Source organism: Anas acuta, chromosome 4 (assembly GCF_963932015.1).
Source record: "Anas acuta chromosome 4, bAnaAcu1.1, whole genome shotgun sequence".
Taxonomy (NCBI): Eukaryota; Metazoa; Chordata; class Aves; order Anseriformes; family Anatidae; genus Anas; species Anas acuta.
In genome coordinates, this window is record NC_088982.1 from 60,818,200 (window position 1) to 60,845,188 (window position 26,989).

General features: G+C 51.3%; 1 protein-coding gene across 8 annotated transcripts in view; it reads right to left on the reverse strand.

The window, feature by feature from the left end:
• Positions 1–26,989, reverse strand: part of SEPTIN11 (septin 11) — a 65,432-nt gene that overhangs the window by 22,284 nt on the left and 16,159 nt on the right. For 4 of the 8 annotated variants that reach the window (XR_011095545.1, XM_068679277.1, XM_068679276.1 and 1 more), the window contains exons 1-7: positions 16,141–16,362; positions 12,170–12,284; positions 8,421–8,616; positions 5,858–6,044; positions 3,698–3,859; positions 1,870–1,966; positions 45–213 (exon numbers count right to left, since the gene is read on the reverse strand). Coding sequence is in view for 7 of the 8 variants with exons in the window: in XM_068679277.1 (XP_068535378.1) it covers positions 45–213; positions 1,870–1,966; positions 3,698–3,859; positions 5,858–6,044; positions 8,421–8,616; positions 12,170–12,284; positions 16,141–16,347 (1,133 nt within the window). In the remaining variant the exon portion in view is untranslated. Of the gene's footprint in view, positions 1–44; positions 214–1,869; positions 1,967–3,697; positions 3,860–5,857; positions 6,045–8,420; positions 8,617–12,169; positions 12,285–16,140; positions 16,363–18,025; positions 18,131–18,198; positions 18,232–26,989 lie in introns of those variants that run through there. The other 4 variants (XM_068679281.1, XM_068679279.1, XM_068679280.1 and 1 more) reach the window with 3 other exon arrangements.

The following is a 26,989-nucleotide window of genomic DNA, read 5'->3' on the forward strand; positions in this document are numbered from 1 at the left end:
TCCCAGCTCTCTGGCTGTTCAAGGCCCAAATTATCTTCTCCTACCTGAAAGGCTTGCTGTCTGGATCCGTGTCCTTGAATCCCATTTCTTCTAGCTTGCAGCGCCTGTACAGCTCGTAGTGTCGGGTGTGCGTCTGCTCCCTCAAGTCCTCCATATTCACTCGGATCAGCATCTCCCGCAGCTTCACAAAGTCACAGTGATTCTCATTTTCGACTGCAAACAAGACAAACCATCCACAAAGAGAACAAAGAAGGGTCCCCCATTTCCCTGGACCCAGGCCCCAGTTTGGCAAGCCTGAGAGGTTTTCAAGCTCGCAAGTGCAGCTCCAGGACAAGCTGCACCAAAACATCTTGCTGAACTGGGGGTGAAAGCACCCCACGCCAAACACAGGCATCAGCCCAAGGCCTTTCAGTGGAGTTGCAAGATTCCCGTGCTTCCCATCTGCACCAGCAAGGTGATGCCGACCCATTTGGACACAGGATTGCACGTCCCACTCCAATCCATTCTAAATGTAAGCCACCAACAGGGGCCCAGGCAGGCAGCAGAAACTCTGCTTGTGGCCACGGTGAAAACAAAGGATATGAGAAGACCCTGGCAGAGATGCTGTAATCATGCTTTCATAACCATTTCTACGCAGAACACAGCTCGGTGTGCCCTGGTCAGCTCCTGGGAGAGCAAGCTGTTCAGCCCAGAGGGGTCTGCGGCCAGAAGGCTGCACACAGTTTGGGTATGCTTTAAAGTAAGGGGTGGAAATTCTCTTTTTAGGATACAACCGCAAGCAGCAGGCAGCTCTGCTGCTAGCAGATAGCTCTGCAGCATTTCCCTGGGGACCCAGCAGAGCACTCCAGCTGCTCCCCCTCAGATCAGTGCAGCTGTCTCAGAGGAAAGGGACAATTCAGGGCCAGATCTTCAAAGTCCCTCCAGTACCCAACTAAATCTCTTCAACTATCTGGTCTTAGTTCCTGGGAACAGCCAGAACCCAGCAGGATACGTGTCGAGCACAAGACTTAGCAAACATTAACTTCTTTCCTAACTGCAGTTATCCCCGGTATTACCCCATGGCGGACACAGACAGAAAGTCTGAAGCTGCTTGAGGGCCAGATTGTATTACTGAGATAAACTGGGTGAGTTTTGCAGAATTGTCCTGTGGATGCTCCCCCGCAGCTTGCTGGGACGTTCTCCAATTGAACAGTGCAGCTGAAACCACAAGCAGCCCACCACGGTCTCAATGCTTTACTTCCCACTGCTGGTTGGGAAAGCGAGGACCAGCCTGTTCTTTGGGAGCTTTGGTACAGCCTGGGCTGCAAACAGAGCCCGAGCCAAACTCTGCTCTCCAAAGGTGCTTTTGGTTGACTTTTATGAAGGGATTGCATACTCAAGCCCCAGGTCCATACTTTAGGATGGCAGGAAAAGACACACCAAGCAGTCAGTGTTGAATTAGTTCTGCTCCAGCTTCAGGCTGGCAAGGCAGGGCACCTGCTCTCCTCCCCGGAAAAGTCCCCCAGCTACAGGGTTGTATGCTGGCTTTTGTGTCAACTCCAAAGCTGTTGGCTGCCCCAGCTTTCCCCATTGTTCACACTTTACAGCTGGCAGAAAAGCACATGGAACAGAGAAGGGTTATTATTTTTTAATTAGAGATTCAACAGCTCCTAGTGAGCTCCACCACCCTGATCTTTCCCAAAGCAAGGGGCCACGTTGAGCCCCACTCACCCCCTCCAAAACTAGCATGAGGTTGCAAAGCCCTGATTTCACGGAGAAAGACCTTGCTTTCTCAAGGCAGATTTTGATAAGGGGCATTCAGAGATCACTGCACCTTTCATGAGAAAGAGAGAAGACGACAAAGACTCATTTGTGATTTCAGTAACATACCCTGCACAACGCCCCAGGGGTACTGCCTGGCTTTGGCCATCTTATTGCCAATCTTCACTTCTTCAGTGCTGCCAACTACGGCGAATGGAAGGTGGACCTACAGAGGAAAGGGACAAGGAGGTTAGGGATTTCCTTTCTTGCCTTGCCAGGGACTGTTTCTGAAAAGAGCTGTTTATGTGGCAGCTGTGCTGGATTTAAGTTGCTTAAGTGCCTTTCCAATTCAGCTGGTGTTTTAGGAAGACCAACAGGACAGCCTGGATTAAAAACCTTCGCAAAGTCCAAAATTCTGAAGTCCTAAAAATAAGAGATGCACAGACTTTACATGTAACTGCAATGCACGACTATGTTCAGCACAGAAAAAGGATTACAAACTTGAGCACTGAGGAAAAATAACTGTCAAACAGCAAAAAAGGAAAATAAAATACATGCTCGAAAGGAAGGTAGGCTAAAAAATCAGGGAGTTTCTGCTGCTAGAAATAACTGCTAATGTTTCCTCTTAAAAAGGGCAAAACTGCGAGCAAGGGGAAGAGCAGAGTCAACCCAGCCCAGGGCAGACGTGTCTGAGTCACCGAGCTCTGCTATGTCCCGGTCTCCCCGCGGGTGTGGCGGCAACAGTTTGGGATCTGCTCCCAGAACTGCAGCTGCTGCCAGGAGGGAGCTTGCCTCTCCTGCCAGCTCCCCCCCCGTGCTGTGCCCTGCCCAAACAGCACCCGAAAGGGCTGAGCTCAAGCCCTGGGAGTGCATGCCTTGGCCACCAGGTTGTGGTCACAGGCTGGGCAGGAGGGAAAAAGTCTCAGAAAAAAGCAGCAGAGAGGGTATGATTAAAACTGGCAAAGGTTCCCAGCAGCCAGGCTGCACCACAGGGCAAGGCACGCACCGCACATGCAGCGCCCTGGCAGGAGCACATCCCTTCCCTGTGCCAGCTTCTCCCCGCTGAGAGCACAACACAGACGGGGAAAAGCAGGAGGCGATACAGAGGTTTGGAGAGGGTCTGATACCCAGCTGGGTCTGAAAGTTTCCTGCCTACGAGCAGCTGAGCAGGGAAGCTCCCACAAGTCTTCAAGTTGCAAGGAAATGGCTTGCAATGCCTCCGCTCCCTGTAAAATGCAGATAACTCAATCTTCTGCTCATTTCACATGAGCTTTCCTTGGGACCAGCACATCCTCTTGGGCTACATGACCGGCTAAAGCCACCCAAGGGCCCTGAGGGCACCGCAGTGATGCAGGTCACTGCCAGAAATGGTGGGCTCGTGCTCTTCCCCTCGTGCTGCAAGTCAGGCCCATGGTGAATTGGTGTTACACAGGGCAAACTCTTGCTCTACCACAGCCTCATTTGCCCCTCCATTCCTGCAGCTATTGCTAGAGGAAGGGGAAGGAGGGGAAAGGCAGAGCCCACGCTGCTGATGGCCGCTGGCCCTCCTGAGGGCTGGAACACACCGACAGCACCCCCGCTCTAGCCGGAAAACAAAACAAAGACAGAAGTGATTCACCCCCACGAAGTAACAAGTGGTCGTTTGGGACAGGAAAGCCAAACCCCAGCCCCCTGCCTGACCTGCCTCCCATCCTCTTCCTTTCCTGAGATGGGAATACTGCAAGAGGGGAAGGATATGAAAAATGCCCAGAGGAGAATTGTTTGTCAGACAATGAAGTGCATCAGGCCAGGCAGCCCACGTCCTACAGGTATCTCCAGCTCCAAAAGCCTTCTGGCCAGCCTGATCTCAGTGCTCAGACTGGAGTTTGAAAGCCAAGAGAAACATGGCACAACGTGCCCTGCCCTCAGGGATGGGCCCACAGAAACCAAGGCAAGCAAAGCTCAAAGGGAAACATACGCTCATTGTGGCATTTATCTCGGCCACTGTCTCTTCATCCGTCGGGAACTGGTAGATCTGGACGCCGTTGCTGACCAGCTCGCTCATGATTTTACTCTTGAACTTGTGCAACTCGTTTTTGGCGATGGTGTCAGCCTTGGCAATGATGGGGATGATGTTCACCTGCAAGACAAGGACAGCACCCCATGAGAAGCACCGCCAGCCACCTCCCAGCCAGCGGAAGGCCTTCCCTGCGGCTGCTGCTGGCAGCACCCGTGCCACAGACAGGATGTTCAGGCAGCAGCAATGATGGCCTTAAAAAGAAGTCGAATGCAATTTGGCACCACGCTATTTCCTGTCGTATTCCCCTCCTTGTCGGAATCGGCTGGACAGGAAATGCTGTCAGAGACCATTGCGAGCTGTTCCAAAGAAAGGAAATCACTATCTAGGCACTGCTCTGAGCTGCACGGGCTGGGGGGCTGCAGGCAACACGCTCAGACAACAGCCTCCTGTGGGCGTTTGCTCGAGCGCTGGGACGCCTGGGTTTATCCTTACACGGCTCGTAGATGACCAAAGAGAGCAGTGTGATGTGGCTAACATACAAATTAAGGGTAAGTTTCTGGTACTCTTCTGTACACACACAGCTCGCAGTGCTGGTAGCAGGATGGCAAACAGTGGCAGCATCTAAAGCCAGAGCGATATAGCGTGGTACTCCCAGGGTAGCTGAACGGCTCCACGCTCAGCAAGTACCTGCTTTGCTGGGAGAAGGTAAGGACGTGTTAAAAGGAGGAAACCTGACTTCTTTTCCGTCCCACTCTGGACAGACAATTTCTGCCTTTGATCTTGCAGGATTTGCTTCACCCTCACCCTCCTCCCTTGCAATGGTGGGCAATGCTGCTAGTGTGGGAGATGTTAACATTGACCCATAGGAAGGGATTTTTTCTACAGTACTTGAAAATCCCCTTACATTACATTACTTAATTCTGTTTGGAGGATGTCCTGGAGTTATTAAACTCCCTTTTGCCAGAAGACAGAAGACAAATGCCAATTAGCTCATTTTGGGTTAATCTCCATAACCCTGCTTTAAGCTGACTAGAGCAGGGATCCTTCTCCATCACTGCACAAAGCCCCGTCGATCGGCTGCTCTAGGAAGTACAGAACTGTTGTCATTTATCTTCTGCAGAATCAGGATCCAGTGAGCCACAGGTGCAAAGTGGACAGACTTAAATTGCTCAGTCATGGTGCAAAGAAGCACAGACACCTCATTTGAAATACTTGTTCATTTTACATTTGTACATCGGTTATTTTTCCCGGAAGAAGAGAGGTCAAAACTTCTTAGGTTATCTAGTAAGAAATCGGGCTTTAAACCACAAGTTTGGTTCCTGGTTTTGTTACTAAGGGGAACGCATTTACTCAGATTCTTGTTTATCAGATCATGGTTACAGTAACACTACAACTGCCTAGGAGATCAAATCCCTGTTTGTATTTAGAGCATGCAGACACATGCAGACACAGCACTCTGATCTGTTTCTCATTGATTGGTAAGATGTCCTTAAGTGCTTTAGATGTACTTCTCCCCATCTCACACACACTTACACAAGGTTTTGTACTGAAACATAATTAATCATTGGACAAAGTGAAATAGAGATGGCAAACATATTTTTAAGTGCTAAACTAGCAGAGTTCAACTTAAACCTCTCATTTTATTTATGGATTGAAAGAGGAAAACATCCTTTTTTTTTTTTTCCTTCCAGCAGCCAACTGGTCTTTCAGTTGTGAACAAATTTGCCACTTGTGAACATGGCCAAGTTAAACCACAGCAAAGCAGCAAGAACAGTGGGCTCCTACATCATCTTAGCACATAGTTTCATGCTCTCAGACTTCGTTTTACATCATAGCTGTGGAGCAAAGCAGCCCAGTTTCCTAACCAGAGATGAGACTGGAAGAGGGTAACAGCCCACACTCTTACTAAGTCTCTGCAATGTATGAACCAGCGAATTATGACCCATCCCAGCAGCCAGCCCAAGGTAATAAAATTTTCACACCACATCTCTGCAATCCCCACTGCTAAAAACAGCTGGTGTTTCTCTGTGCAGTTTTAGCCAGGTCTGTGGCAAGGTCATAAACCCATAAAAACCAGTAGTGCCAAGCAGCAACGGTCATAACAGGGGCAGCAAGTACCTTACTGTCAAGCTTCTTCATGGTGACCAAGTCCAGAGACTTCAGCGAGTGTCCAGTTGGTGCAATGAAATACAGGCAGGCGTGAATCCTGGTGTCGTGGTAATTGAACAGGGATCGTTTGATCTTCAGCTCTTCTTGCAAGTAGGCTTCAAACTGTGCGTCGATGTATTCTACTATGGGCTTGTAGCTGATGAGAGAGAAGACACAGCACTGAGCAAACCAGGGCGTCCACTGCTGGGACCACACAGGTCTCTGACCAGGAAGCTTCAGAGGAGCTCTGCACGTTCAGGGGACAAGTGTTGCTCACAGGACCCTCCCTGCCCAACTTACAGTCCCTTCTGACCAGGTTTGTGTTTCTGCTTGAGGCACAGAGAGGTTATTATGGATTTATTAGCAAGGAAGAGCGGCAGAAACCCTGGAATTTAGGTGCATGGAAACCACACAAGGCTGCTATCCAGAAGAGAAATGTATTTTGCAGTCTCTCCCATTAAAGCCTGAACGGCTGCTCTGCCAATGCCATTGAGAAACTTAACTATGAAGTCACCACCTACCCTAGCTTGTCCAAAAGCTTATTTGTGATCTAAAAAGAGGAAAGGGATTGCATAAGGGAAAAAAGAGAACTTTTCAGGAACTGAAACTCGTGAGCAATGCTCATGAATCACTGCATGTTTAAGACTGTTTGGGGAGGGGGAGGATCATCTTGATGGAGAAAATTCAGTCATAATTTAACATTCCCTGATTTAATTTCTTGTCCTGCTGGAAAGGAAACTTTTCTTTTTGTCCCTTCCCACACCTCAGGGCCTCCAACACATGGAAGCCCTCTAAGGAGGGCACTGAGACCAGGACAATATTCCCACTGCCTCAAGTACTGGATTCACAGCAGCGTTCATGCTCGCTGAAAAGCAGCTGTGAGGAAGAAAGAGGCAACCAGGTGTTTTCAGGTTCTCCAGGAACAACTTTCTGACAGGCAGTCAACAAGGTTTTGGTCCCTTTGCTCCACATGCCTCTGCAGCTGTTCAAGCAGTTGCTGAGAAGCCTGGGTAAATTAAAAGACCCTTGCTGAATTAACCAAGCAAGAGCTACGGCAGAAGACTGCCAGTGCTGCACAATGACCACTGACACCAGAGACCCACAAGACACTACTGAGCACTGTTTGTTAATTTGCAGGCACAAAATATTCACAAAATCTCACTAGGCAGGTTTGCAACATCACCTCAACATGGGGCAGATCATGTTAGAGAAAGGCCTGTAACAGAAGCGAGTGGAAAAGGACGGGTAGGACTTGAGCCAGGAGCACAGAGAAACCCCAACTGTTGTGGTGTTGTGTAGGGACACAGCAAAAAGAAAGCTGTCCCTAAAAGCTGCCCTGCTGCCCTGTAACTACCCCTGTCCCCAGTGGCCTGAGAGGGAAGCTGTGGGGCTTCCCTATCAGTACTGCTGGCTCCTGTCTGCCAAACGAAGCAAATGCAGAGTGACCCGGCAGTAACAAACTGCAGAGCATCTGCACTCTGAGCACCTGCTCCTCTTGTGAGCAGCTTTTGTTCTCGCCTGAGAGCATATGGCAGTGTCAGACGAGCAGAGCTTCCTCCAGCACACACGCCTGTCTCTCTGTGCTGGCTGGGAGCAGGAGCAGCAAAACAGAGGCAACAGTCGCACTTTATTGTCAGGTCAGGAACAGAGGAAGCATTCCAGAAACAAGGTGTTGTAAAAATAAGAATAATTTCTAAAAATTGAAGAAGTTTTCATTGTGGAATGGGAAACAGTCCTTGTTCCATCAGGTACCTGTTCAATTCCTGTTCTGCTAACAGGAGCCTTGGTGGGAGCTTTCATTTTTTCATTTTTTTTCATTTAAAGCTTGCATTGCCGAAGAGCTGATGTCACCGACCTACCAAGCACCCTAACAGCTTTTGCTCAGTGCACATGGTGCCAGACAGCATGCCCTCAATTTGTTAGGTGCAGGGAAGAGGGCTGTAAACAACCCTCCAGAGGGAGCTGGGATTACTGCAGTGAGGGAGTACGTGGCTCTAAGATGTAGGAAACGCATTAATTAGCTTATTAGCCGTGATCACAGAACGAGTAGTTTTCACACAACAGAGAAGCCCATATGGATGGACACAAGGGATTGTGCAGGCAGCCCAGAGTACAGGCTGCCCAGAGGATTTACTTCACGCGCACAACATGAAAACCCAGCACCTAGGCACAAGGGTAAAGTAAAACCCACTCAGACTTTGAGCACTGTGGGATGGTGCGAGCAGGAGCTACGATATGAGTCCCAGCCCCCTAAGAAATGGTAATGCAATGGCAATTTGAGCACATGTTTTCAAATATTTATATGTTTCAATTCAAGCAAATACTTAAACTAAGCTGCATAGAGACAAGCAGGGCAGAAATGCAGTATCAGCTTTGAAGCCTTCTAGGTGATTCATTTGTTCCTCACTTCACTTTCTGGCCACTTCTACCTGTCTTGCAGGGCCAGCAATGCAGGAGCAGGAAACATCCCCAGAGGATCAAGCCCTTCTGACCTCAGAGCACCTCAGCAGAAGGATACCAGAAATAAATTTACCTGTCATCTTTGTTAATTTGATCACCAAATCCAACCGTGTCAACAATAGTCAGCTTCAGACGGACATTACTCTCCTGGAGCTCATAACTCCTGGCTTTTAATCTCACGCCAGGCTCGTTGTGTGTCGCAGGCTCACTTTCAAACTTCGTGTTGAACAGAGTGTCCATCAACGTTGACTTGCCGATGCCAGTTTCACCTGGGCACACAAAGGCAGGGTCAGTACAATGCCACCCCTTGTCCCCAGCTCAGTCTCAGACACACTCACCACGTTAAGGAATTATTCCGCTTTGGTAGCGGTGGAATTAGGCTACACACCCACAGTTACGCCAAGTAATCCCTGCAGGAACACATCTTTTGAGAAGGTTCCCGTCTTTAGCAATCCCCCAGGACCGAACCAGGGACTTGGCAGACATCACAGGAGGTGACAACAGCTCTGGCTTCTGCTGGGCTCTCACCCATTTCCCCTGCAGGTCACACCACACACCCTGCAGACAGCCCCAGCCAAAGCACCACACGCCGGGGCTGTGAATCCACAATGAACCCCTGCCAGGCAAAAACTGCTGCTCCCACAGACGCAGGGAGAAACCAAATGCCTTCAGAGCTAAAAGCCACCACCTGCAGGTGAAGAGCCTGGCTGCTGTGCTGGGAACAGCAAGGGGATTAAATAAAAAGATGTAACAGTTCTAAGAACAGTTACTCAGACATTTATTGAGTGAGGTTCCCTGTGTGGAGAAGGGAAGGGACCCCGCCAGCGATGCACCAGCAAGCGCCTGCTGCTGCCAGAGCTGGTTACTCGACTTGCTCTGCTGGCAGTGCAGGAAAGACAAATGATCGTGCCTTTCCCAAGGAGCTATTTGCTCCCAGCAGTGCTCAGCTGTTACCTGTGGCTTTTACGTTGGTATGACCTGACTGGTGCTGCAGGCTCCTTCCTGCTTGGTGGCATGAAGAGCCCCAACCCCCCCTCAGTTTTGCAAGGGATATCTGTACTGAGGACAGCATGAAGCATTTCTACCCAAGAAATACTTCATTCTATTTTAGGAGTGTTGGCCAAGCTCTGACACAACTTTCTTTACAGAATCAAACTGTAAATTCTCTTAACCCTAAGTTTGATTCCTAAGGGGAGATCTGGCTCTCCACGCTTTTACATTTGTGTTTGTTTGTTTTTTAATCCCGAACTCAATTTTTCTTTTTTCAAGGGAATTACAGAAAAGCCCATAGGGAAACTCAGGCAATCAAAACTTGAGACAAGTACATCAAAAGTTTTTTCTTAAAAAAAAAAAAAAAAAAAAATAAGAAATAGCACACTACATAAATACCAACTTTTTAAACTATAACAGGTCAGCTAATCCCCTGATGCAATTAGTAACATTGATGAAAGCATTAGCCTAAATCCCATTTTGAAGTCAGAAGTGTCTGCTGAGCATTACCCTCTCCAGCTGCTGGGAGCAGGAGGGGGCTGAGGGGACATCCTGAGGTCGCTCCAGCCCGAGAGAGGTCAGGATTTGGGACAGGGCTCTGCACTGCAGCGCACAGCTCTGGCATTTGCAGGTCAGGCTTGCGAGGGGTCCTACCCCAGCCTCTCTAGCGAGTTACGCTGCCATTCATCACCTTTGACACATGATGATTAGCCAAGATTTCAGAAGAATTTCCTCTCTGCATATTATTTCATGGCAGAAATGCCAAGCTGCATCTCTTCTGGTCAACTGCAAACCACATTCACTGTGGCACTGCAGTTAGCATTGAGGCAAACCACTTGCTTGTGAACAGGGCCTCCCCTCCGGAAAATCTTAAATTCAATCGATTGATTAATCAGGGCAAAAACTAAGGTGGGAGAAGGGACCCTGCACCTGGGATGGTCTCCAAGCAGCTCTCTGGGTTGTAGGCAGCTTTCCTAGGATGAAAATCTCTCTCTCAAAACGTGCAACCGCCCACTTAGAAGATGTCAGCAGTATTTGCATCCACAGAAATTAACTCTGCTATTCAGCAACTTTACAATACTCAATAGTTCACTTTGCTGGCTTTGACTTTGACCACTTCTGTGCTAGGCTCAGGGAGGTAAGGGATTCTTTACAGACCAATAAAACAAAATCAGCTGCACACATGCCTGTCACAGCTTTCCCGACCTGGGAAGCCACAGGATATAAAGCAAACTTCAAAAGAACAAACAAATGAAAGAAGAGAGGGGGAAGACAGCACCTATGCACAAGATGTTAGCTCCGAATCCAGATAAAGCGCAAGCCACTTGAAAAGATCAGCCCTAAGCTGATGGCCCAGGCTGTTAAACTCGGCAGCTACACATTTGAGCGAGCTCCTGATGCAAATGCAACACCGCTGCATGCTGTGCCAGATGGACTTTGCAGCATTTCAGCCATTCACCCTACAATTAAAAGCTTCGCATTACCATGGCAAAGTTAATTGTGTCCCTTCCCAAAACACAATTTCTAAAGTTTCTTTTTAAAGGGGGAGGTTCCTCCTCTTTGGAGAACTGCAGCCATTTGTATGAAATCTTAATTTGGGGCTAAAAATGGTTGATCAGCACATTTTATAAGAGAAAGGAGTCGGAGCAAATTGCTATGTTAATGGAGACATATCAAGTCACACTAAGAGAGGAATATTTACTGCCAGAGAAAAAGGCAATTAATTTATGCCATTTTGATCAAAGAGCTGCCTGCTAATCGGGATGTTCCCTGCTGAATTTTAAACGGTTTCATGCTGCTAGAAGCATCACGTGGTGGCTGATAGCCTGAGTGTGCGCAAGCATCCTACCCTCTTATCTCGTTCTTCAACATGCAAGGCTACAGAGAAGAGTCAAGTTTGTCCACCAGATTTTTTCAGATGGCTTATCCGGCACTGCAGACAAAGTCTCAGCTTGCCACAAAAGAATCAGAGGGCTGTATTTTTTTTCCTAGCTAATTAACGCAACTTGTTAGAAGGGACAATATTGCCTTCTTAAGGGCTTAAGTGAACAATGCCTGAACAGATGTTGTTTGTGGACTGCTCTGTCAGATTAGTAGTAAAAGCCAGCTCTTTTGCCTATTTTGTCTCATCACAGGGGACACCTTGAAGATGTCCACCACCAGCTCAATGCTGTTTTGGCACACAGTTCCCTAGGGCTGAGCAATGGACTTCTATCTGCACAGAGTGCAGAGACAGCCAGTAGCTTCCTATATTCGCAAGAATCGGGTACCTTCGCATGCTTCCCCTCTGAAAAATTGAGGTAAAATAAGACAATAGCTCAGGCTACAAAACCAACTTGCAGCACCTCGATTAAATGCAGCAGAGAACAGGTGACAGGCTTTGTTCTCAAGTACATCATTTGGAGACTAAAAATGGCATCGTTTCCAACTGGAAAAACTAAGAATATAACACGACAGGCAGACAAAGCCTGGAAGGGAAGGAATGCAATTTATTGAGAAGCAGCCTCTGCACCCAACCCCAGGAGAGACGGATTTAAGTTAACATTCTTCTAAAAATTCATTTAGTTCCCAGATCAACTTATTTTCCTTATGGCAGCCTTTAGGAAAAGCAAGATTGCAGAATCATCAAAAGGGCAGATTAACACCCAGAAACTCCAATATTTTAAGTCAAGGGACCGGAGGGGGAAAGGGAAAGAAGAGTAGATTTTACCCTGGATAAGCTCTGCATAGGAACAGTAACTTTCAAGCTGCTATGGTCACAAATTGCTGAGGTCTCACCCCTGGCCAAGGGAGAAGTGGCTAGCTTAGGGACGCGCGTGCAGTGAGACTTACCCACGCAGAGGATGTTGAAGCAGAAGCCCTGTGACGTTGACTTGTTGACCAGCTGATCAGGGAGGCTGTCGAAGCCCACATGGCCGGAGAGGGACAGGTTCCTAAGGTCATCGTTCTGCAAAGCCAAGAAGAAAGGCAAGTAATGGGACACTGAGCAGCACATTGCACCCAGCAGCCGTCAGGAGTTTGCCAACACACGTGGGCTGCAACGCTTCAGTATGGCCACAGTGGGACAGGGCTGAGACTGCAACAACACCTCCGAGGCCAGCTACAGCTCTTCCCAGCTCTCACAGGCCTTGGCTGGAAAGGGAAAAAAGCACACACGACGCTCTGCAGATGCCTTGGTTTACAAATAGCCTTGTCTGACACGAGGTGGGAAAGCAGGGCACCTTTCCCAGTGCTTCCCACATGATTTATGAAGCCGTGCCGCTGCTCGGCGCCTCCAGCAGCACGACACCAGCACAGGCACCCCAGGACCCCCAGCTGCAGGGTGCCCCCAGGATCCGTGGGGACCTGACTGCTCATGCCAAAGAGCCAGGGCTCTTTTATGGGCGGTAAGGTGTGGCAGAGGAGGGAGATGTGGAGCAGCTCCAAGATTATATTTAGGACTTCTCCACAACGGTTGTACAGTAATTCACAGACGGGCTTGGAAAAAGCAGCCAGCTGGGTTATCTCTTCCCCCAGCAAATCGCGGTTGTGCCAACATCCTGAGCACAAACAAACTCGGCAGCCCTGGAGCAGCTCTGCTGTTATTTCAGACCATCTTTCTCCACGCATTTGTCCCTAACTTAAGGCCTTAACAACTCCCTAACTTCAGACCTTTCTCCAGTCCCAAATGCTTCCAGCAGTCACTCCACCTGAGCTCTGCTGCTCAGCTAAATGCCAGCCTCAGCCTGGCTTAAAGGCTAAAGGTGCTGGCAGCACCAGCTCCTTTTCCCCCCAAATCAGTGTGCTTTAGAGCAAAGACACCCTCTGGTTGCTAAAATAAGAATCAAAAGCAGAGGATGACTTGCTGCTTTCTGCATGATGGCTGAGCATCCCCGCTGCCCTCCTCAAAACACACAGACCGGCCACTGGCTGCAGTTACGACAGGGCTGGGCGCTGCTGAAAATAACAGACTAAAAAAAAGAGAAAATCTTTAAGAAATACAACACATAGAATGAGAAAAATCTCAGGTCTGTGCTGTTGCACCTGCACTGGATGTCTGAGCCCTCTCTTCCTTGGCACCCAAACCAGGCTTGTCTGAAGGTTTCTGGCCAATGTGTTCACCTCCATCCCTCCCTGCACTGGAGGCTACTCAGCAGCACGGAACTGCAGGAGCTTAAAATGAGTAAGAGATGCCACCCCCTTGCTACGGCTGGAAAAAAACAGCACAAAACCCCCCTCACCTCATGTACCCACCACAGGGATCTTCTGGGAAAAGCCGCAGGCAATGGAAGGACAGCCAGGGACTCAGCACGCTACGAACGGGTTAAGCTGAATATTTGTAATGGGAGTATTTTTAAAACCCCAGTGGGCTTGGGTTTATGGTTAAGCGAAGGCAGTGGGAGCAGATCCCAGAAAGCAGTAGGTGCCCATGACTCACACGCTGCACAGAAAGCGGTGGGTGTTAAACACCCCTCAGCGCAGCACCAGCATCTCCTTCCCCGACGTATTTTGGGAAGGCAAGTACCGAAGTGCTGCCTCATCACCAGTTACTCAGCAGGAACAGGAGCTAGCCTCATCTCCTGCATCTGGGGCAGTTATTTTTTGCTCCCTGTTTTTATCACTGTTTGTTTCCCACCCTCCTTTCTTTTTCTGTAAGCGGCAAACATCAACAGCGGGAGCACCAAGCGCCAGTATCTGCACGCTTTTCAACGCCAGGTATCTCTCCCAAGCTGTGCCACGTAACGGCAGGCAGAGGAGTAGCCTGATATCTGCCTGCAACAGCAAAACCCCAGGAAAAGCTCATTAGCCCAAGGCATGGGGAGAGATGAAACGCATGCCCACGTCTCCATCTCCCCGCAGCGGGCTCCAGTCTGCAGCACATCCCACTCAGCAGCGAGGCTATCGAAACACCTCCATTTCTGCTGGAGTGGTGCAGATCTGTGTTTTGAAGGAGGCAGGAGGACCACAAGGCGCTGGCGTTTATAAATATCCTGCTCCAAACACAAACAGCAGCACCGTGCAGCACGGCAGCCAGCTCCAGCACATGCACTTCCAGCGCTTTTGGGGGAAGGCTGAGCAAAAGCCTGCCCCTTTCTTGCCACCGTCCCTGCAGCAGGGCTTTGCCATGGGGCTGGCAGCTGCAGGACAACGATGGTCTTTAAGATGTTACACCGAGACCAATTGTCAGGACCCCATCTCCAAACACGTGTAATTTTAAGGAAAGATAAGAGTTCCTTGCAAAAAAGACATGAAAGGGTTTGCAGCCTCAGGGCCCCGCGAGCTGTACTTCAGATCTGGTTCCCTTCACGCGGGGCTGCTGCTGGTAAGGGTTTTATAGGTCAGGCAGCGCTGTAAGGGATGCTCTGCGGCAAGCAGGGGGCCTGCCTGGAGGTACCTCAGCAGGGCTTTGTAAAACAATTTGGCTGACGAGGCACGTGCAAGGAGAGGATCAGCTCATTCCTCCTAAGCCGCGGTGGCTTGGCAGAGCTAGCAGGAATACAGGGAAGCAAACTTATTTTTCCCCTCACTGGAGACAGCAGCAGGTCTGTGTGAGAAGGGGAGGTGCCCTCACATCTCAGAAGGCGCCCAGTGAGAGATGTGAGAACCACCAAACCCCCTTCCCTCCTGGGTCAGAAGGAGCATCTCCCAAAGGCCGGCAGAGCGAGGAGCCAGGAAAATTGCTGCATTTACTGCCCCGCTCTCCCCCCCAGCAGCTGGCCCCTCAGCCCAAGCAGCCTCCTGCCCGAGCCCCTCCTGCTTCAAGGCTGCTGGCAAAACGCTCCCCTTCAGCCCCTCCTGTCCCACTGCTCCTGGCAGCTGGGGGTCACTTTCACACGGCCCCTGAAGAGTTAAAGAAAACAAAAACGAGCCTTGAATTCAAGAGGGGAAAAATGCCGGTATGCAAAATATTGAGCTAGACCACAAATATGAAGCAAGTGTTTAGTTATTTGAGACCACACGACTTCGGGGGAACCTTGAAGAAATCCTGAAAGCTTTTATTGTTGTCAGCAGCTCAGGCCAGCTACATTTTTGCCTGATTACTAGGCGCACGTTCCCGTGTTTCTCAAGCAGTCTCAGATGCTGCATCCAGAGCCAGGGACCTCAGAGATACTTTAATCTGCTCAGACAACAGCGTGGCTCAGGAGACAGCAGCGAGCACGGCAGCAAGGAGCAGTCAGGACGAGGCAGATCCATCGTTCCCCCTCCCTGCATTAACGCTGGGCGCCAGCGGGGCACGAAGTATTCCCAGTGATGGCTGAACCTCTAATTCTTGGGCGAGGGAACTCGAGTAGAATAAAATTGGGGAAAACAAAAGGCAAGAACCACCCCCTCCCTGCCACAGCTCGGGCATTCGTGCCCTGAGCACACAGCCTGCAGCACTCAGCTAATCAGGAGAGGAAGGACTGGTGTTGATTCAGGCTAGGATAACCATCAGTGGCACCAGCAGAGAGGGGGAGTTCCTGTCTCCGTGCTTTGGCTGCAGACTCGGGCAGACATCTGCAAGCTACTGAAGTCTGGGAGGTCTCTTTTTTTTTTTTTTTTTTCCCTTTTCTTTTTGCACAAGGGAAGGCACAGCCTTGCTCTAGGTGGAGTGAGCCCCGCAGATCCATGGAGAGGTAGGAGGCTGGGTGGCTAACACTCCCACCAGCCTGCTGGCTGACTCACCCTGCAGCTCCCTGCCCTGTGCCCGGAGGGGCAGAGACCTCCGAAAACCATCCCCTTCTTTCTAGATAAGAGCTGGCACAGGCCGCCACGCAGCAGGGAACTGTGTCCCGTGGCCGGCGGCGCTGCCGCTGCTCCCGCGCCCGCGAGGAGCTGCTTACATTGGCAGGCTGCAGCAGCGCCGCAGGAGGACGGAGAAAAAGGATCCGGTGGCATTCTGCTGGGAAGAGGGAAGTCAGCAAAATCCGACCATTCCGAAGTGGCTGCAGAGAGTGGGAAGGAACGTTTATCTTCCAGGCAAAACGCCTGGCTAAAGGGCAGCGCCGGCTCGCAGCAGGAATGGCCGTGCTTCTGCCAAGAGCTGCCATAAAAGACGTTTTCCTCCTTAGGTTTCCAAAAGCCACGAACCTTTCTATTTGGAGTAAAAGTGACTAATGCCTCTAACGGCCCCTGATGTCACAAATTGCTAACCAGGAAAAAAAAAAAAAAAGAGCTGGACTTTGGGGATGATAAGGACCATATGTGCATTCCAGCAGGACTTGTAAACTCACTGAGGGGAGAAAAAAGGGCTGAGGAAGGAAGGGAAGGAGGAAGGGAGGGGGAAGAGAGACAATGTGACAAACAAGAATGAAGACCATCCAACGGCAGAGCCCAACGAGAACCAGATGCTCTCTGCTCCTCTGGCCAATCTCTCCCGCCAGCAGGACAGCACAACCGCCTTTCTGAGAGCTTACACGAAGCAAAATGCCAGCTGGTACCAGCACCAGGCTCCCCAGGCTGAAACGCCCCATGACTTATTGCAATTCCCCTGCCTTTTTGTTTTCCCAGATGCCACATGGAGAAAGGCAAGTAAGCCCCTTTTGGCATCCCCAGCCACCCTCCCTGAGCCAGGCACAGATGAAGTGGCAGCATCCTTCACCAGCCCCAAGCAAAGTGTTTTTGAGAGGACTGCAGCCCAGCAGCTGCTGCACGGTGTGAGTGGCACGGGGCTGCTCCGTGCTGGCACCAGGAGAGGCTGAGAACATCAGAGAACATTTTTTTTTCAGTTCTTTTCACACCCCCGTGGCTACAGGATCCTGCAGCATCACAGATGTAGCTCGGCAAGACAGCGGAGAGGAAAAAAACCAACAGCCATTTCCTCCTGTGTTCCGCTGCCACGCACTTAAAATAGCCCCGAACCAGCTGCTGCTAAATAAGTGGATTTAGACTTGACTAAAAGCCTTTAGCTGGAGGCGCGGCGCAATGTGGGGCTCGACACAGGAAAGCGTGATGTGTGAACCCGGCGAGACCCGCGCTAACGCGGGGATGCTCGCAGGGAGCTCTCGGGACAGAGGCCTCGGGCACGGCAGGGCAGAGCTAACAAACCTGGGCGCTCAGCACCCGATCCCATCGCCAGGCTTTCCTCAAGCCTTCCGCAGGCTTCCAGCAGCCCCAGCCCAGCTCGTGGTGGGAACGCAACCATGGTGAAACGCAGAGCTTTTCAGGAAGGAGAGCAGCCCACGGGGCTTTCTGACAGAGCTGTAACAAGGCAGCACTGTTCCTGTACCTAAATCACATTCAGGTCTGCTCCAAACACAAAGAGCAGCAGTTCTCCTCGCGAGGTGCTGCAGGCACAGGCGAGCGGGGCTGCTTCAGCCATTCCTTAGCCTGGTGTTTTCTTTCCTGAAAAAATGCAGCCGCACATCAAGGGCGCGTTTTGTCAGCTCCCATTCAGCAAGCTCCAGAACTGAAAGGTGCCCCACATCGTGCTCGGGATAATTAATTAGCTCTGGGACCTATTAGCAGGATCGGCATTAATACTGTGCCCTGCCAGCTTGCTCAGAGGCAGGGGGGTGTCACAGCGCAGCGCTGCCCTGCACAGACACCAAAAGTTGTGCTGCAGTTCCCTGCACAGCCCCAATTTCCACGTGAGCCCTGCAGAATGGGTACATGCAGGCGCACAGCTTCAGAATATTTCTTTACTAGTGGTCCTAAGCCTCAGCTAAAGAGGTCTGACTTAGCACAGTAATTCTCCTCATGTTAAAATCTTACAAAAACACAACATACATCCGTGCCGAACGCTTTGTTCATTGTGCAGGTACTGCAGTGGTGAGCACCGATGGTCTTGGCTTCAAAGGAATGATCGTTCAGCTGCATGAATTCACACAAGGGCACTGACAACTCGTCTTGGGCTTGGATGTAAATGAAGCAGGCAAATGAGCTCTTTATAAAATCCCTACCAGGGCTTCCAGGATCATGGCAAACACTAGATAGAGGCTGGGATTCCTTGGTGACACTTCAGTGGCCCAGCACTGCCAAAACCCAGCACCATCTGGATTGAAAGAGAAGAAATTAAACACTTGAGTTTTTGACAAGGCCAGCTTTTGACACTCGCAGGCGATGGGCGTACTTGTACGTGGCTCTACCAAGGAATGGAGAGGACAATAACGAAGCAGCAAAACCAGATTTGAACCTGTTCATTCAAATCTACGGGAAGGTGATTTTGGGGTGTGAAGCCACAGCCCTTGCACCTGCTTTAGAAGAGGAAAACAAGAATGTGCAGCCCCTTAGGGCAAATCAAGCTATTTTAGGGCACCACGCAAGTCTTTCGCCATTAATAACAGGTTAGCAATCAAGGACTATGGGAGGCTGCAAACCCTGCTGTTCACCTTAGCATGCACTTTTCCTTTTTCACCAGGAGCGAGAGTGAAATTAAGTTGAACCAAACCTGCGTGCAGAGAAAAAGGTCAAGGCTTACTGAATTATTCAGCTGACAGTTTCGAAACATCAGTCTCCAAGCTCTCAGCTGACTCAACAGCAACCTTCCCCACTCGCCTTCAGCGGGTCTTTGCTCTCCCGTCTTTAGCAGGGGAAGCCTCCACAAAGCGTTTTATAAATAGGCCACAGCTTCAAGGAGCGGTTCCCCATTTTGGCTGAAGTACTTCCTTCCCTCCACTTCATTAATTCTGGATTTTTGTGGTTGCCTTGAAAGGCTGTATTTTGTCTTTCCAAAAGCACGAATTGGACGGAGCTCTCCCCCAGGAAAGCAGATCCCGTCCTGCAGCACAGCCGTAACACTGGTATCGCTCGGAGAAGACAGGACGCGAGGACACATCGCAGGCTCCTTATCCCCCTGCTGTCTGGCTGCGCTGACAGGCTGCTGCAGAGACCTCACATTTCTGGGCTCGATGGGAAGCACAAGACAAAACATTTTTCTCGCATGCGGGCTGCAGACAGGAATGTTCCCACAGCCGTCTCCACATCCATCACTCGCTAAGGGGCAGGACCACAAAGGCGCTGGATGACCACCGCGGTCCTGGTGATGCTCCAAGCCGTAAAGAATCCCCCGACAGGACAGCGGCAGCCGCCCAACACACACTTGAACGGCCTGAGCCCCATAAATGCGTTGTAAGAGAGAAGGCTAAACAAACATTCACGGCACCAGAAGGAAGGATTAACTCGCTGGTCACAAGGAATCCAAACACCAGCTTTACAGCCCCAGGTTTTGGGCTGTGGCTGAGAGAAGGTTTTTGTTCTGCAGACGGACACCGACTCCCATCCACGTGGAGAGCCCCGCTCTGCCCCACCTCTATTTCCTGCAAGGGATTTTATGCTGAACTCCCCTGCCAGGCCCCAGTAAAGGGGAAAAAAAAATCCTCTTTGCATTTTAGCTGATCACAGATGCTGAACACAGTGTGAAAGGTGCTACAGAACTGCAGCACAGGCCACCAAAGCCTCTTACCAGCACAGCCGAGCTCTCAACCAAAGCTGAAATGTTTCTGCCCTCTCTGTAACACACCCTCAGCCTTCACGGCAAACAGATCAGCAATGAAAGCTGTGACAAAGCATGGCCCACGTGCTTCTTTTTCGCCTGGGCCAGAGAAGCCAGCTACAAAACCACGGAGCTGCCCCACCAAATGAATGTCTCAGAGAAGAGACTTGAAATCGCATTTCCCATGGGAGTCAGCCCAGGGAGCCCCTGCTAGGGCTGAAACAGAGAAACATCACATTTCCCTCCATCCCTCCAGGACTACAGACAGCAAAGCCTGGGCACCACTGATTTCATCTGCAGATTAGCTCAGGAGGAGCCCGTGTCAGCAAGCCTGTGCAGACAGCCCCAATTAAAGCGGCTACCTACCCTCTGGAACAAGTCAGCCGCTGCAGCCGAGGCAGAGAAACGTCATGCTGCCACCGCACGGGAACTCGAGGGGATCCCCAGTCAGCAGGAGGCTCCTGCAGCCCTGGCCAGCCCCACACCGTGGGTCGCAGGCTGCTGGGTGTTCACAGACAGGGTAAAAAGGAGCGGGATGCTGGCAAGGCTGATCCCCTCGACAGGAGCTAGAGAAGTAGAGGCTTGTTTTGTCTCCCCCCACTAGGAACCTCTCAGCCCTTTCACAGAACACTGACAGCAATCTCCTCCCTCCTCTGCACTCTCCGAGTGCCCTCACCTCACCCCCAAAGGAGGCTCAGGCAGATGCCACCATCCCAAAGGGAGACTGGGGTTTTCCCCACGGGACCTGAGCCTGGGAACACAGCCCAGCAGGGAGGGATCCTCCCCCCCGTTACAGCAACAATGCCAACGTCAGGCTCGTCAGGCCAGTTTCTCCTGCAGGGATCTATTTTCCAAACACCTCTACTACTGCCACTGGAATTCCTGGGGGATAAAATAAATAGTGCCAGCAGTGCAGGTGGGAATACATTATAAAGGCAATGAGGCCACATCGTAGCTCCCAAGCCGTTTGTGCACAGTTTCATCCCCAGCACTGGATGCAGGGTTTGTGGCACATCCCTGGCACAGCTCTGGTCCCTCACCTCGAGGACCCCCGGCCTCCCCCTTCGCAAGGGCACGCAGCGTTTGCACAGCTCCGACCTGTACGTGAGCTCACCGTGCCAGCTGTGCCACCAGGCCAAGCTCAGGGCACATCAGCAGCTTCGGTTTCTGTAGCCACCTCACCTGTCCTTGCTCTTTTAAACAACCTGTGATGATTTCTTTAAATATTTAATAACTTCATGCAGCTTGCTTAGCAGCAAGGTGCTCCTCAGCAGGAAAAGCCATGTTTTTGGGCAGCTGCAGAACTTCTGAGAGCTACAATTGCATAACCTTGAGTAAAAGCAACAACCTCGTCTTTTAAGACACCTCTAGGAGGTAAAAGCTGCAAAGGAGAAAGGACCTGGGAAAGCAGATATGTCTAAGGTGCTCAGGATAAACAGCTGCTCAATTTGCCTTCATTTTCCTGTGCCTTAGCAGCAGTCAGACAGGAACAGCTATTGAGGCAGCCAAAACAATGAAGCCTACCTGAGTTGGGAGGAAATTCAGGCCTTACCTTATCAGCAAAATGCTTAAGCACAGACAAACCTGTCATTTTAAACTGCTGTGGCCATGCTGTGTGCTCGAGTGCTTGGCCATGCCAGGATGGCATCCTCCATCCCAGGCTCCAGCATATTCCTGCAGTCTCCAAGCAAGCACACACACAGGCTAGGATACCTGAAAGCTGTCAGCAAGCTCCTGCTTCAGAAAATCCCACTGCCTTTGCTGTGGGATTGCGCTCAAAACAAACAACAGTGTACAAAAATGCAAGCAAACAGAATAAACTTGCCACAGCAACCTGTGCAGGCTCCCAGCTACCACCCATTTTACACCACGCGCCACAGTGCAGAGATCCCCACGGCCTGTAAGGAAGGCAGCTGTCAGCTAACATCAAAGGCCAGCACGGCTGCTAACTCACTGAGAGAGCGCAGCAGCACGCGAGCGTGCAGCACGAGCGTTGCAAGCTGTCCTGCGGCCCAGGCACCTGCCTGGAGGAAGCCTTCGCTTGGCAATACAGAGCCAGCAAAATCAATTCCCCGTTATCTAGAATTTCAAGCAGATTCATTCGTTTCATCTTAATACCACCAATAAAGCCAGATGCAGAAGTGGCAGAAGCTGCTACACGTGAAAAATCTGCCCGTGCCCCCCGCTGAATGGCTCTCAAAGCAGTCACCCCTTTCCTCCTTCCTCACCATCTCGCAGTGGAGCGTGGCCAGACTGGGCACACCAGGGGGACAAGGCTGGCAGAGGTGCCATTTCAGATGCTGGTTTCTCTTCTTTAAGGGAAACTCACAAAGCAGATGAAAGGACAACAACTAGTGTCAGCTAAAGGATTCGGGGGGTTTGGCCTACAAAAGGAGAGAGCTCGCACAAATCTCAAGCTCCGCAGCGTTGCTGAACATCTACAGCAAGTTTTTCAGAAGCACATCTGGATTTCAGGGGAGGAAGCTCATTCTTTCCGAGATGAGACTGAGCCCACGTTGAACTTCCCACCAACGCCAGCCATGCTTCAGCAGTCCCTGAAAGGGAAAAGCCACAGGGAATTCCCGGGGGAGGGAAGGGAAAGTCTCTTCAAGACTGTCCAACGTGAAATGAAAAATAAATAAGTAAAACCTCAAGGTCCCACACTTCCCCTTGTGCAAGTTGCTTCGGATGCTAGCAGCCCCTAAATCTTCAGCCAACTGTATGTTTTCTTAAGCTCATTTTTTTCTTTTCCTCTTTTAAGCCAACAATTTTAATTTTTGGTGTAGAAAAAGCCACATATATCCCAAGACACCAAGTCAGTACCCCAGAACAGGGAAGCCCAGTGGGAACAGTACATAAAGCATGAGGAAGTAAGTGAGAGAACAGTATTTAACTGTGAAGTTTTATGAACACGAGGTGTTATTTTGAACTACCAATAAAAAATGAAAAAGAAAAAGCTCCTAAACAAAAATATTAACAGTATTTCTATAAACAAACTCCCATTAGTGGCTAGATTCCAGACACTAATTAAATGTCCTGTAACCATTAAATCCTATTCTCATTTATAAATAATTCTGAGACCTTGATCCAAAGCTAACTAGCAACGTGGAAGGGCCTGATGCTCCAACAGCAAAGTTTCTTACACCAGGAAAAATGAACAAGAGGCAATCCCTCAAACCACAGAAAACACATTGGACACTAAGCTGAAGGAAAGAAAAAATGAAACCAAAAACCAGCACAAAGGTCTTCAGGACTAAGAGCCCATGATCCGTGTATCTGCTCTCAGAAGACAGCTGCAGCCTCCGAGGTGCCTGTTCCTAACTCGGCAACAGGATCATTATTAAGGCTACAATCTGATTGACTAGGGCGGAGATTTGGAGCCATTTTCCAGGTGCTAAGAGGAAGGGGTGGCGATGGCCGTGAGCAGTGTGGTTCAGCAGGCACAGCTCTCCTTCTGTAGCTCTCCACACTCTGGAAGTTCGCTGGAAGTCCCCTTAAAGTCACTTACGTAAGGCTGCATGCAGTTCCAAGCCTTTGATCAAATTACGGGGACTTCCACCCCTAAAGAAGAGGAAGTGTACTTTCCAGCTCACTGGATGTTTTCCCATCCCTCTTGCCATCAGTCAGGTGGGTTTTTTCCCCTCCCACACAACAGCTCCAGAAAGAGCCTCGCTACAGGGATCTTTTCTCCAGCTCTGTCCCAGCATGTTCCCTCGCAGAGCTGTGTTCACAGCCCTGCTGATCGAACCAGATCACAAATCACAGCCCCACAGCATCTGAGCATTACGGGCACTGCATCCTGCCCCCTAGGAAGCCACACACAGGAGCGACACTCAGCTTGGAAAGCAGCAGGGGAGGATGCTTTGGTGCCAGGTGGAGGCACAAGCTCCAGCGAGCACCCCCAGGCTGCTGACAGCACCAGCCAACTCTGTGCAGCCCCTGGGAGGGGTAGTGCTCTCTGCTGAGCACGCCAGCTGTGGACCTGGCTTATTTTGCCAAAAACTCAGGGGGTGGCTACAAAGACAGCTCCCTTCTGTGCCCCCAAGCCCTGTTGGCCATTGGCACCTCATCGTGCTTCCCAGCACCACGGCTCTGCTGGGAAAAGGACCTCAGTGAACCTGTTCTGCTTATCAGAAGGCCAAGGCGACCCCGTGCGTTAGGACCGACACTTATTTAAAAGATGACATTTTGTGGGAACACAGGGTCTTGAACCAGAGGACAGCGGCCTCGCACTGTGGCTGGTCACTGACCCTTGTGTGAGCACGCAGACAGCCCCGCTGCTCCAGCAGCCAGCTCCCGGCACCACAGAGCTCCCGCAGCCCTTGGGTTGGCCCGGGCTGGGCAATTCCTCCAGCTGACAGCTCCAGAGCTGCTGGGCGCCCGCCCCCGGGGAATCTCCCAGGGAATTCAGAGCAGTTTCTGCTCGGGAGGTTCCCACAGCCGAGCTCCTCCACCCAGGACAAGGCTGACAGAGAGGATTTCACCCTCCTGCTCGGAGGCCACCCCCCTTTGTCGGCGCAGCACAGAACGGTGCCGTGCCCTGGCACCGCAGACAAGCCCCCTGCAGGAGGCGGCCACCCACCCCAGCTGCCCGGGTGTCTGGAGCAGGCGACACCGACTGGCAGCAGCTAGTCGCCTTGTGGCCTCCTCTAATTACTGCCTAAGAGACGACGATTTTCTGAGCTGCACAAAGCCGCGTGAAGAACCAGAGCGTCTGGCAAAGGGGCTCCTATCATCTCTGCTGCTCCCTGGGAGCGAGGATGCGCTTTGTTATTAAAGCCGATATGAGGGGAAAGCACCCGACTTCAATGGTGTGCTCAGCCCCGCCACGGAGCAAACAACCCCCAATTAGTGGCAGGCAGGCACTGACCCTGCCCTGCGCCTTGCCCAAGGCCTCCCAGCCACATACCAGGGCTCCCCGAGGCCTCTGTGAGCTGGACCTTTGGCCACCTGGCTCCTGCTCTGCCTGCGCTGTCGCGACAGTTTAATTAAAAGCAGGAGGCTCCAGAGCTGGAAACCGGCAGGCGAGCGCTGCTGGTTCACATCTGGCTCTCGAGCACGGTGCCGAGGCAAGGCTGTAGCTTCTGCAGCCACAGGAAAGGCGCCCAGCACCTCGCTGCGAGCCAGAGAGCAGCTCTGAGGTGGTACCAGACGCCTCGGAGCTGTGCTGTGAAGGAACCTGGCACTCGCTCAGGCAGCCCGAGTACTTGAAGTGAGGGAATCGCCTTCCCAAGCGGCACAGGGATTGCAAGGGCTGCCTGGGAAGAGCCTGCAGCTCCAGATCTCTCCCTGTGCTGCTTCCCACAGCTTGTTTGATGCATGAGGAACACTTCCAGTCACTACACTTCCAGTGCCTACAGCCCAGCGCTGCTGCACAGCCAGGACAGCCTTCAGGAGCTAAGTGCAATGCTTGCATGCATCGCCCCGAGCTAACCCAATGCTGTTTGTCCTGCAGCACCCTCGCTGCTCACAAGACCCCTGGCAGAGCATTGCGAGGCACTGGCATTCCCCCGTGTGCTCGCTGGAATCGTGCTCTCCCCAACTCATAAATTATTCCACGCACAGGCTGCTGCAACTTCCATTAGCTGTCAGTGCAGCCCTGCTAAAAGGTTACACTAGAGCCCGCACCCACCTCTGCAGATGAATTAACATTGGCCACCGTGTTCTCCTCCAACGGCCCACCCCAGTTTGTGCTTCAAAAGAAGGCAGAAGTGGTCAGCTCCATACTTGTCATCTCTGCCCTCCTGTCAGGACTTGTGCTGTAACAACCAAGGGCTGCTTGTATCAGAGCAGTGTTAGAATATGTACTTATAATGCTTTTTTCCTTGATATACCCCAAACGAGAGGAAGTTGTGTCCAGCTGCTCACTCGTTCCCCAGACAGTCAAGCTAAACACGTACCTGCTAGATTTCCAAGTCTCACAACCGTACAGAAACAGGCAATACATATACCACTCCACCTCATTGAAATACGTTGCTCAAGGACAGCTTTTGGAAGGGGAGAACAGGATATTTTGTAGGGCTGTTGCTCAGAACGACAGCAATAATAAGCAGGAGGATTTGGCAAGGCCATGCATCTCCTGCAGTTACTTTATGCTGTAACTTTGTATCCCCACGTAACTCAAATATATCCCAAGACTTTATTTTCCTCTCAAAGGTGGGGGGAGCACAGGTCCCACAGCTCCTCACAGGCTGCCCGTTCTAGATCCCAGTTTTCAGGAAGGATCTCCATTCCCTTTTCTTCCCCTAAGTCACGGGGACACACAGCTGGGCACGTCGGGTCTCCCCGTTTGGCTGCGAGCTGCTCAGCTCGGCCGGCTAAGTGCCAGCACACAGCACGTAGCAGCCAAGCAGCCACAGCCGAGCAGGGGTGCTGCAGGGCGAGCAGCCCCCACCACCCTGAGCTCTGCCTTGCTGCAGCAGGCAGGATTTGGAGAGCTGACAGAGCAGGTAAATCCAGTCACAACTCCATGGAGCCGAAGCTCGGGATTTGGGAAGACAAACATGCCCTAAGGCAAACGCAGCCTGCTCCCAGCAAGCGTTTCCTGCGGAAGGCTGGGCAGGAGCAGTTCACACGAAGGAGCTCCCTGCTCCGACACGCTCAGCGACTCCAAGTGCCCGAGAGCTGCCTGTCCCAAAACGGGGGCACAGCTCCCGTGCGCAGCCATGCCACGCTTTGCATGGGTTGCTTATGCCCCAGCGCAGAGCAGCTGGGGTCTGACAGGTAAATAGCAGCCTTGGGGATTTGGCAAGACTTCAGAGGGGCAGACTAACGCCCAGCTCTTTCTGCTGTCCTCTCAATACTGTCCAGGAGAAGAGCTGGGTTTGTACTTGTAGCTCGTGGGCTCCCACCCTGTTTAGGCATGCCATGCAAGCCTGGCCCTGTGGCAGGCCCCAGGAGAGGCAGCAAAGCACCCTTCCATGGGTGTGTGTGTGATGCTCACACCTCCTTGGGCCGCCCAGTACCCCCAGAGGTGCAAAATGGAGCAGAAATCTTGAGAGTAGGCTTCCAGTCATCCTACTCACACAAAAAGCAGAAGGACAGCAGCCATCCGCCCTCCTACCTGCCCAGCGCCACTGAACCCAGGACTCTGGGCCACGGCCCTGCTGTACAAGTCACCAGGTTGCTTGGTTAGGCTGTACAAAATACTGCTTTCCTTAGGTCACATCCCATGGAAAAACTGCTCTTCTGAGCTCCGCTCCTGGCGAGGCCAAGGCCTTGAATAACAGACAGTAGTCACGCACCAGGCTACGGTTTCA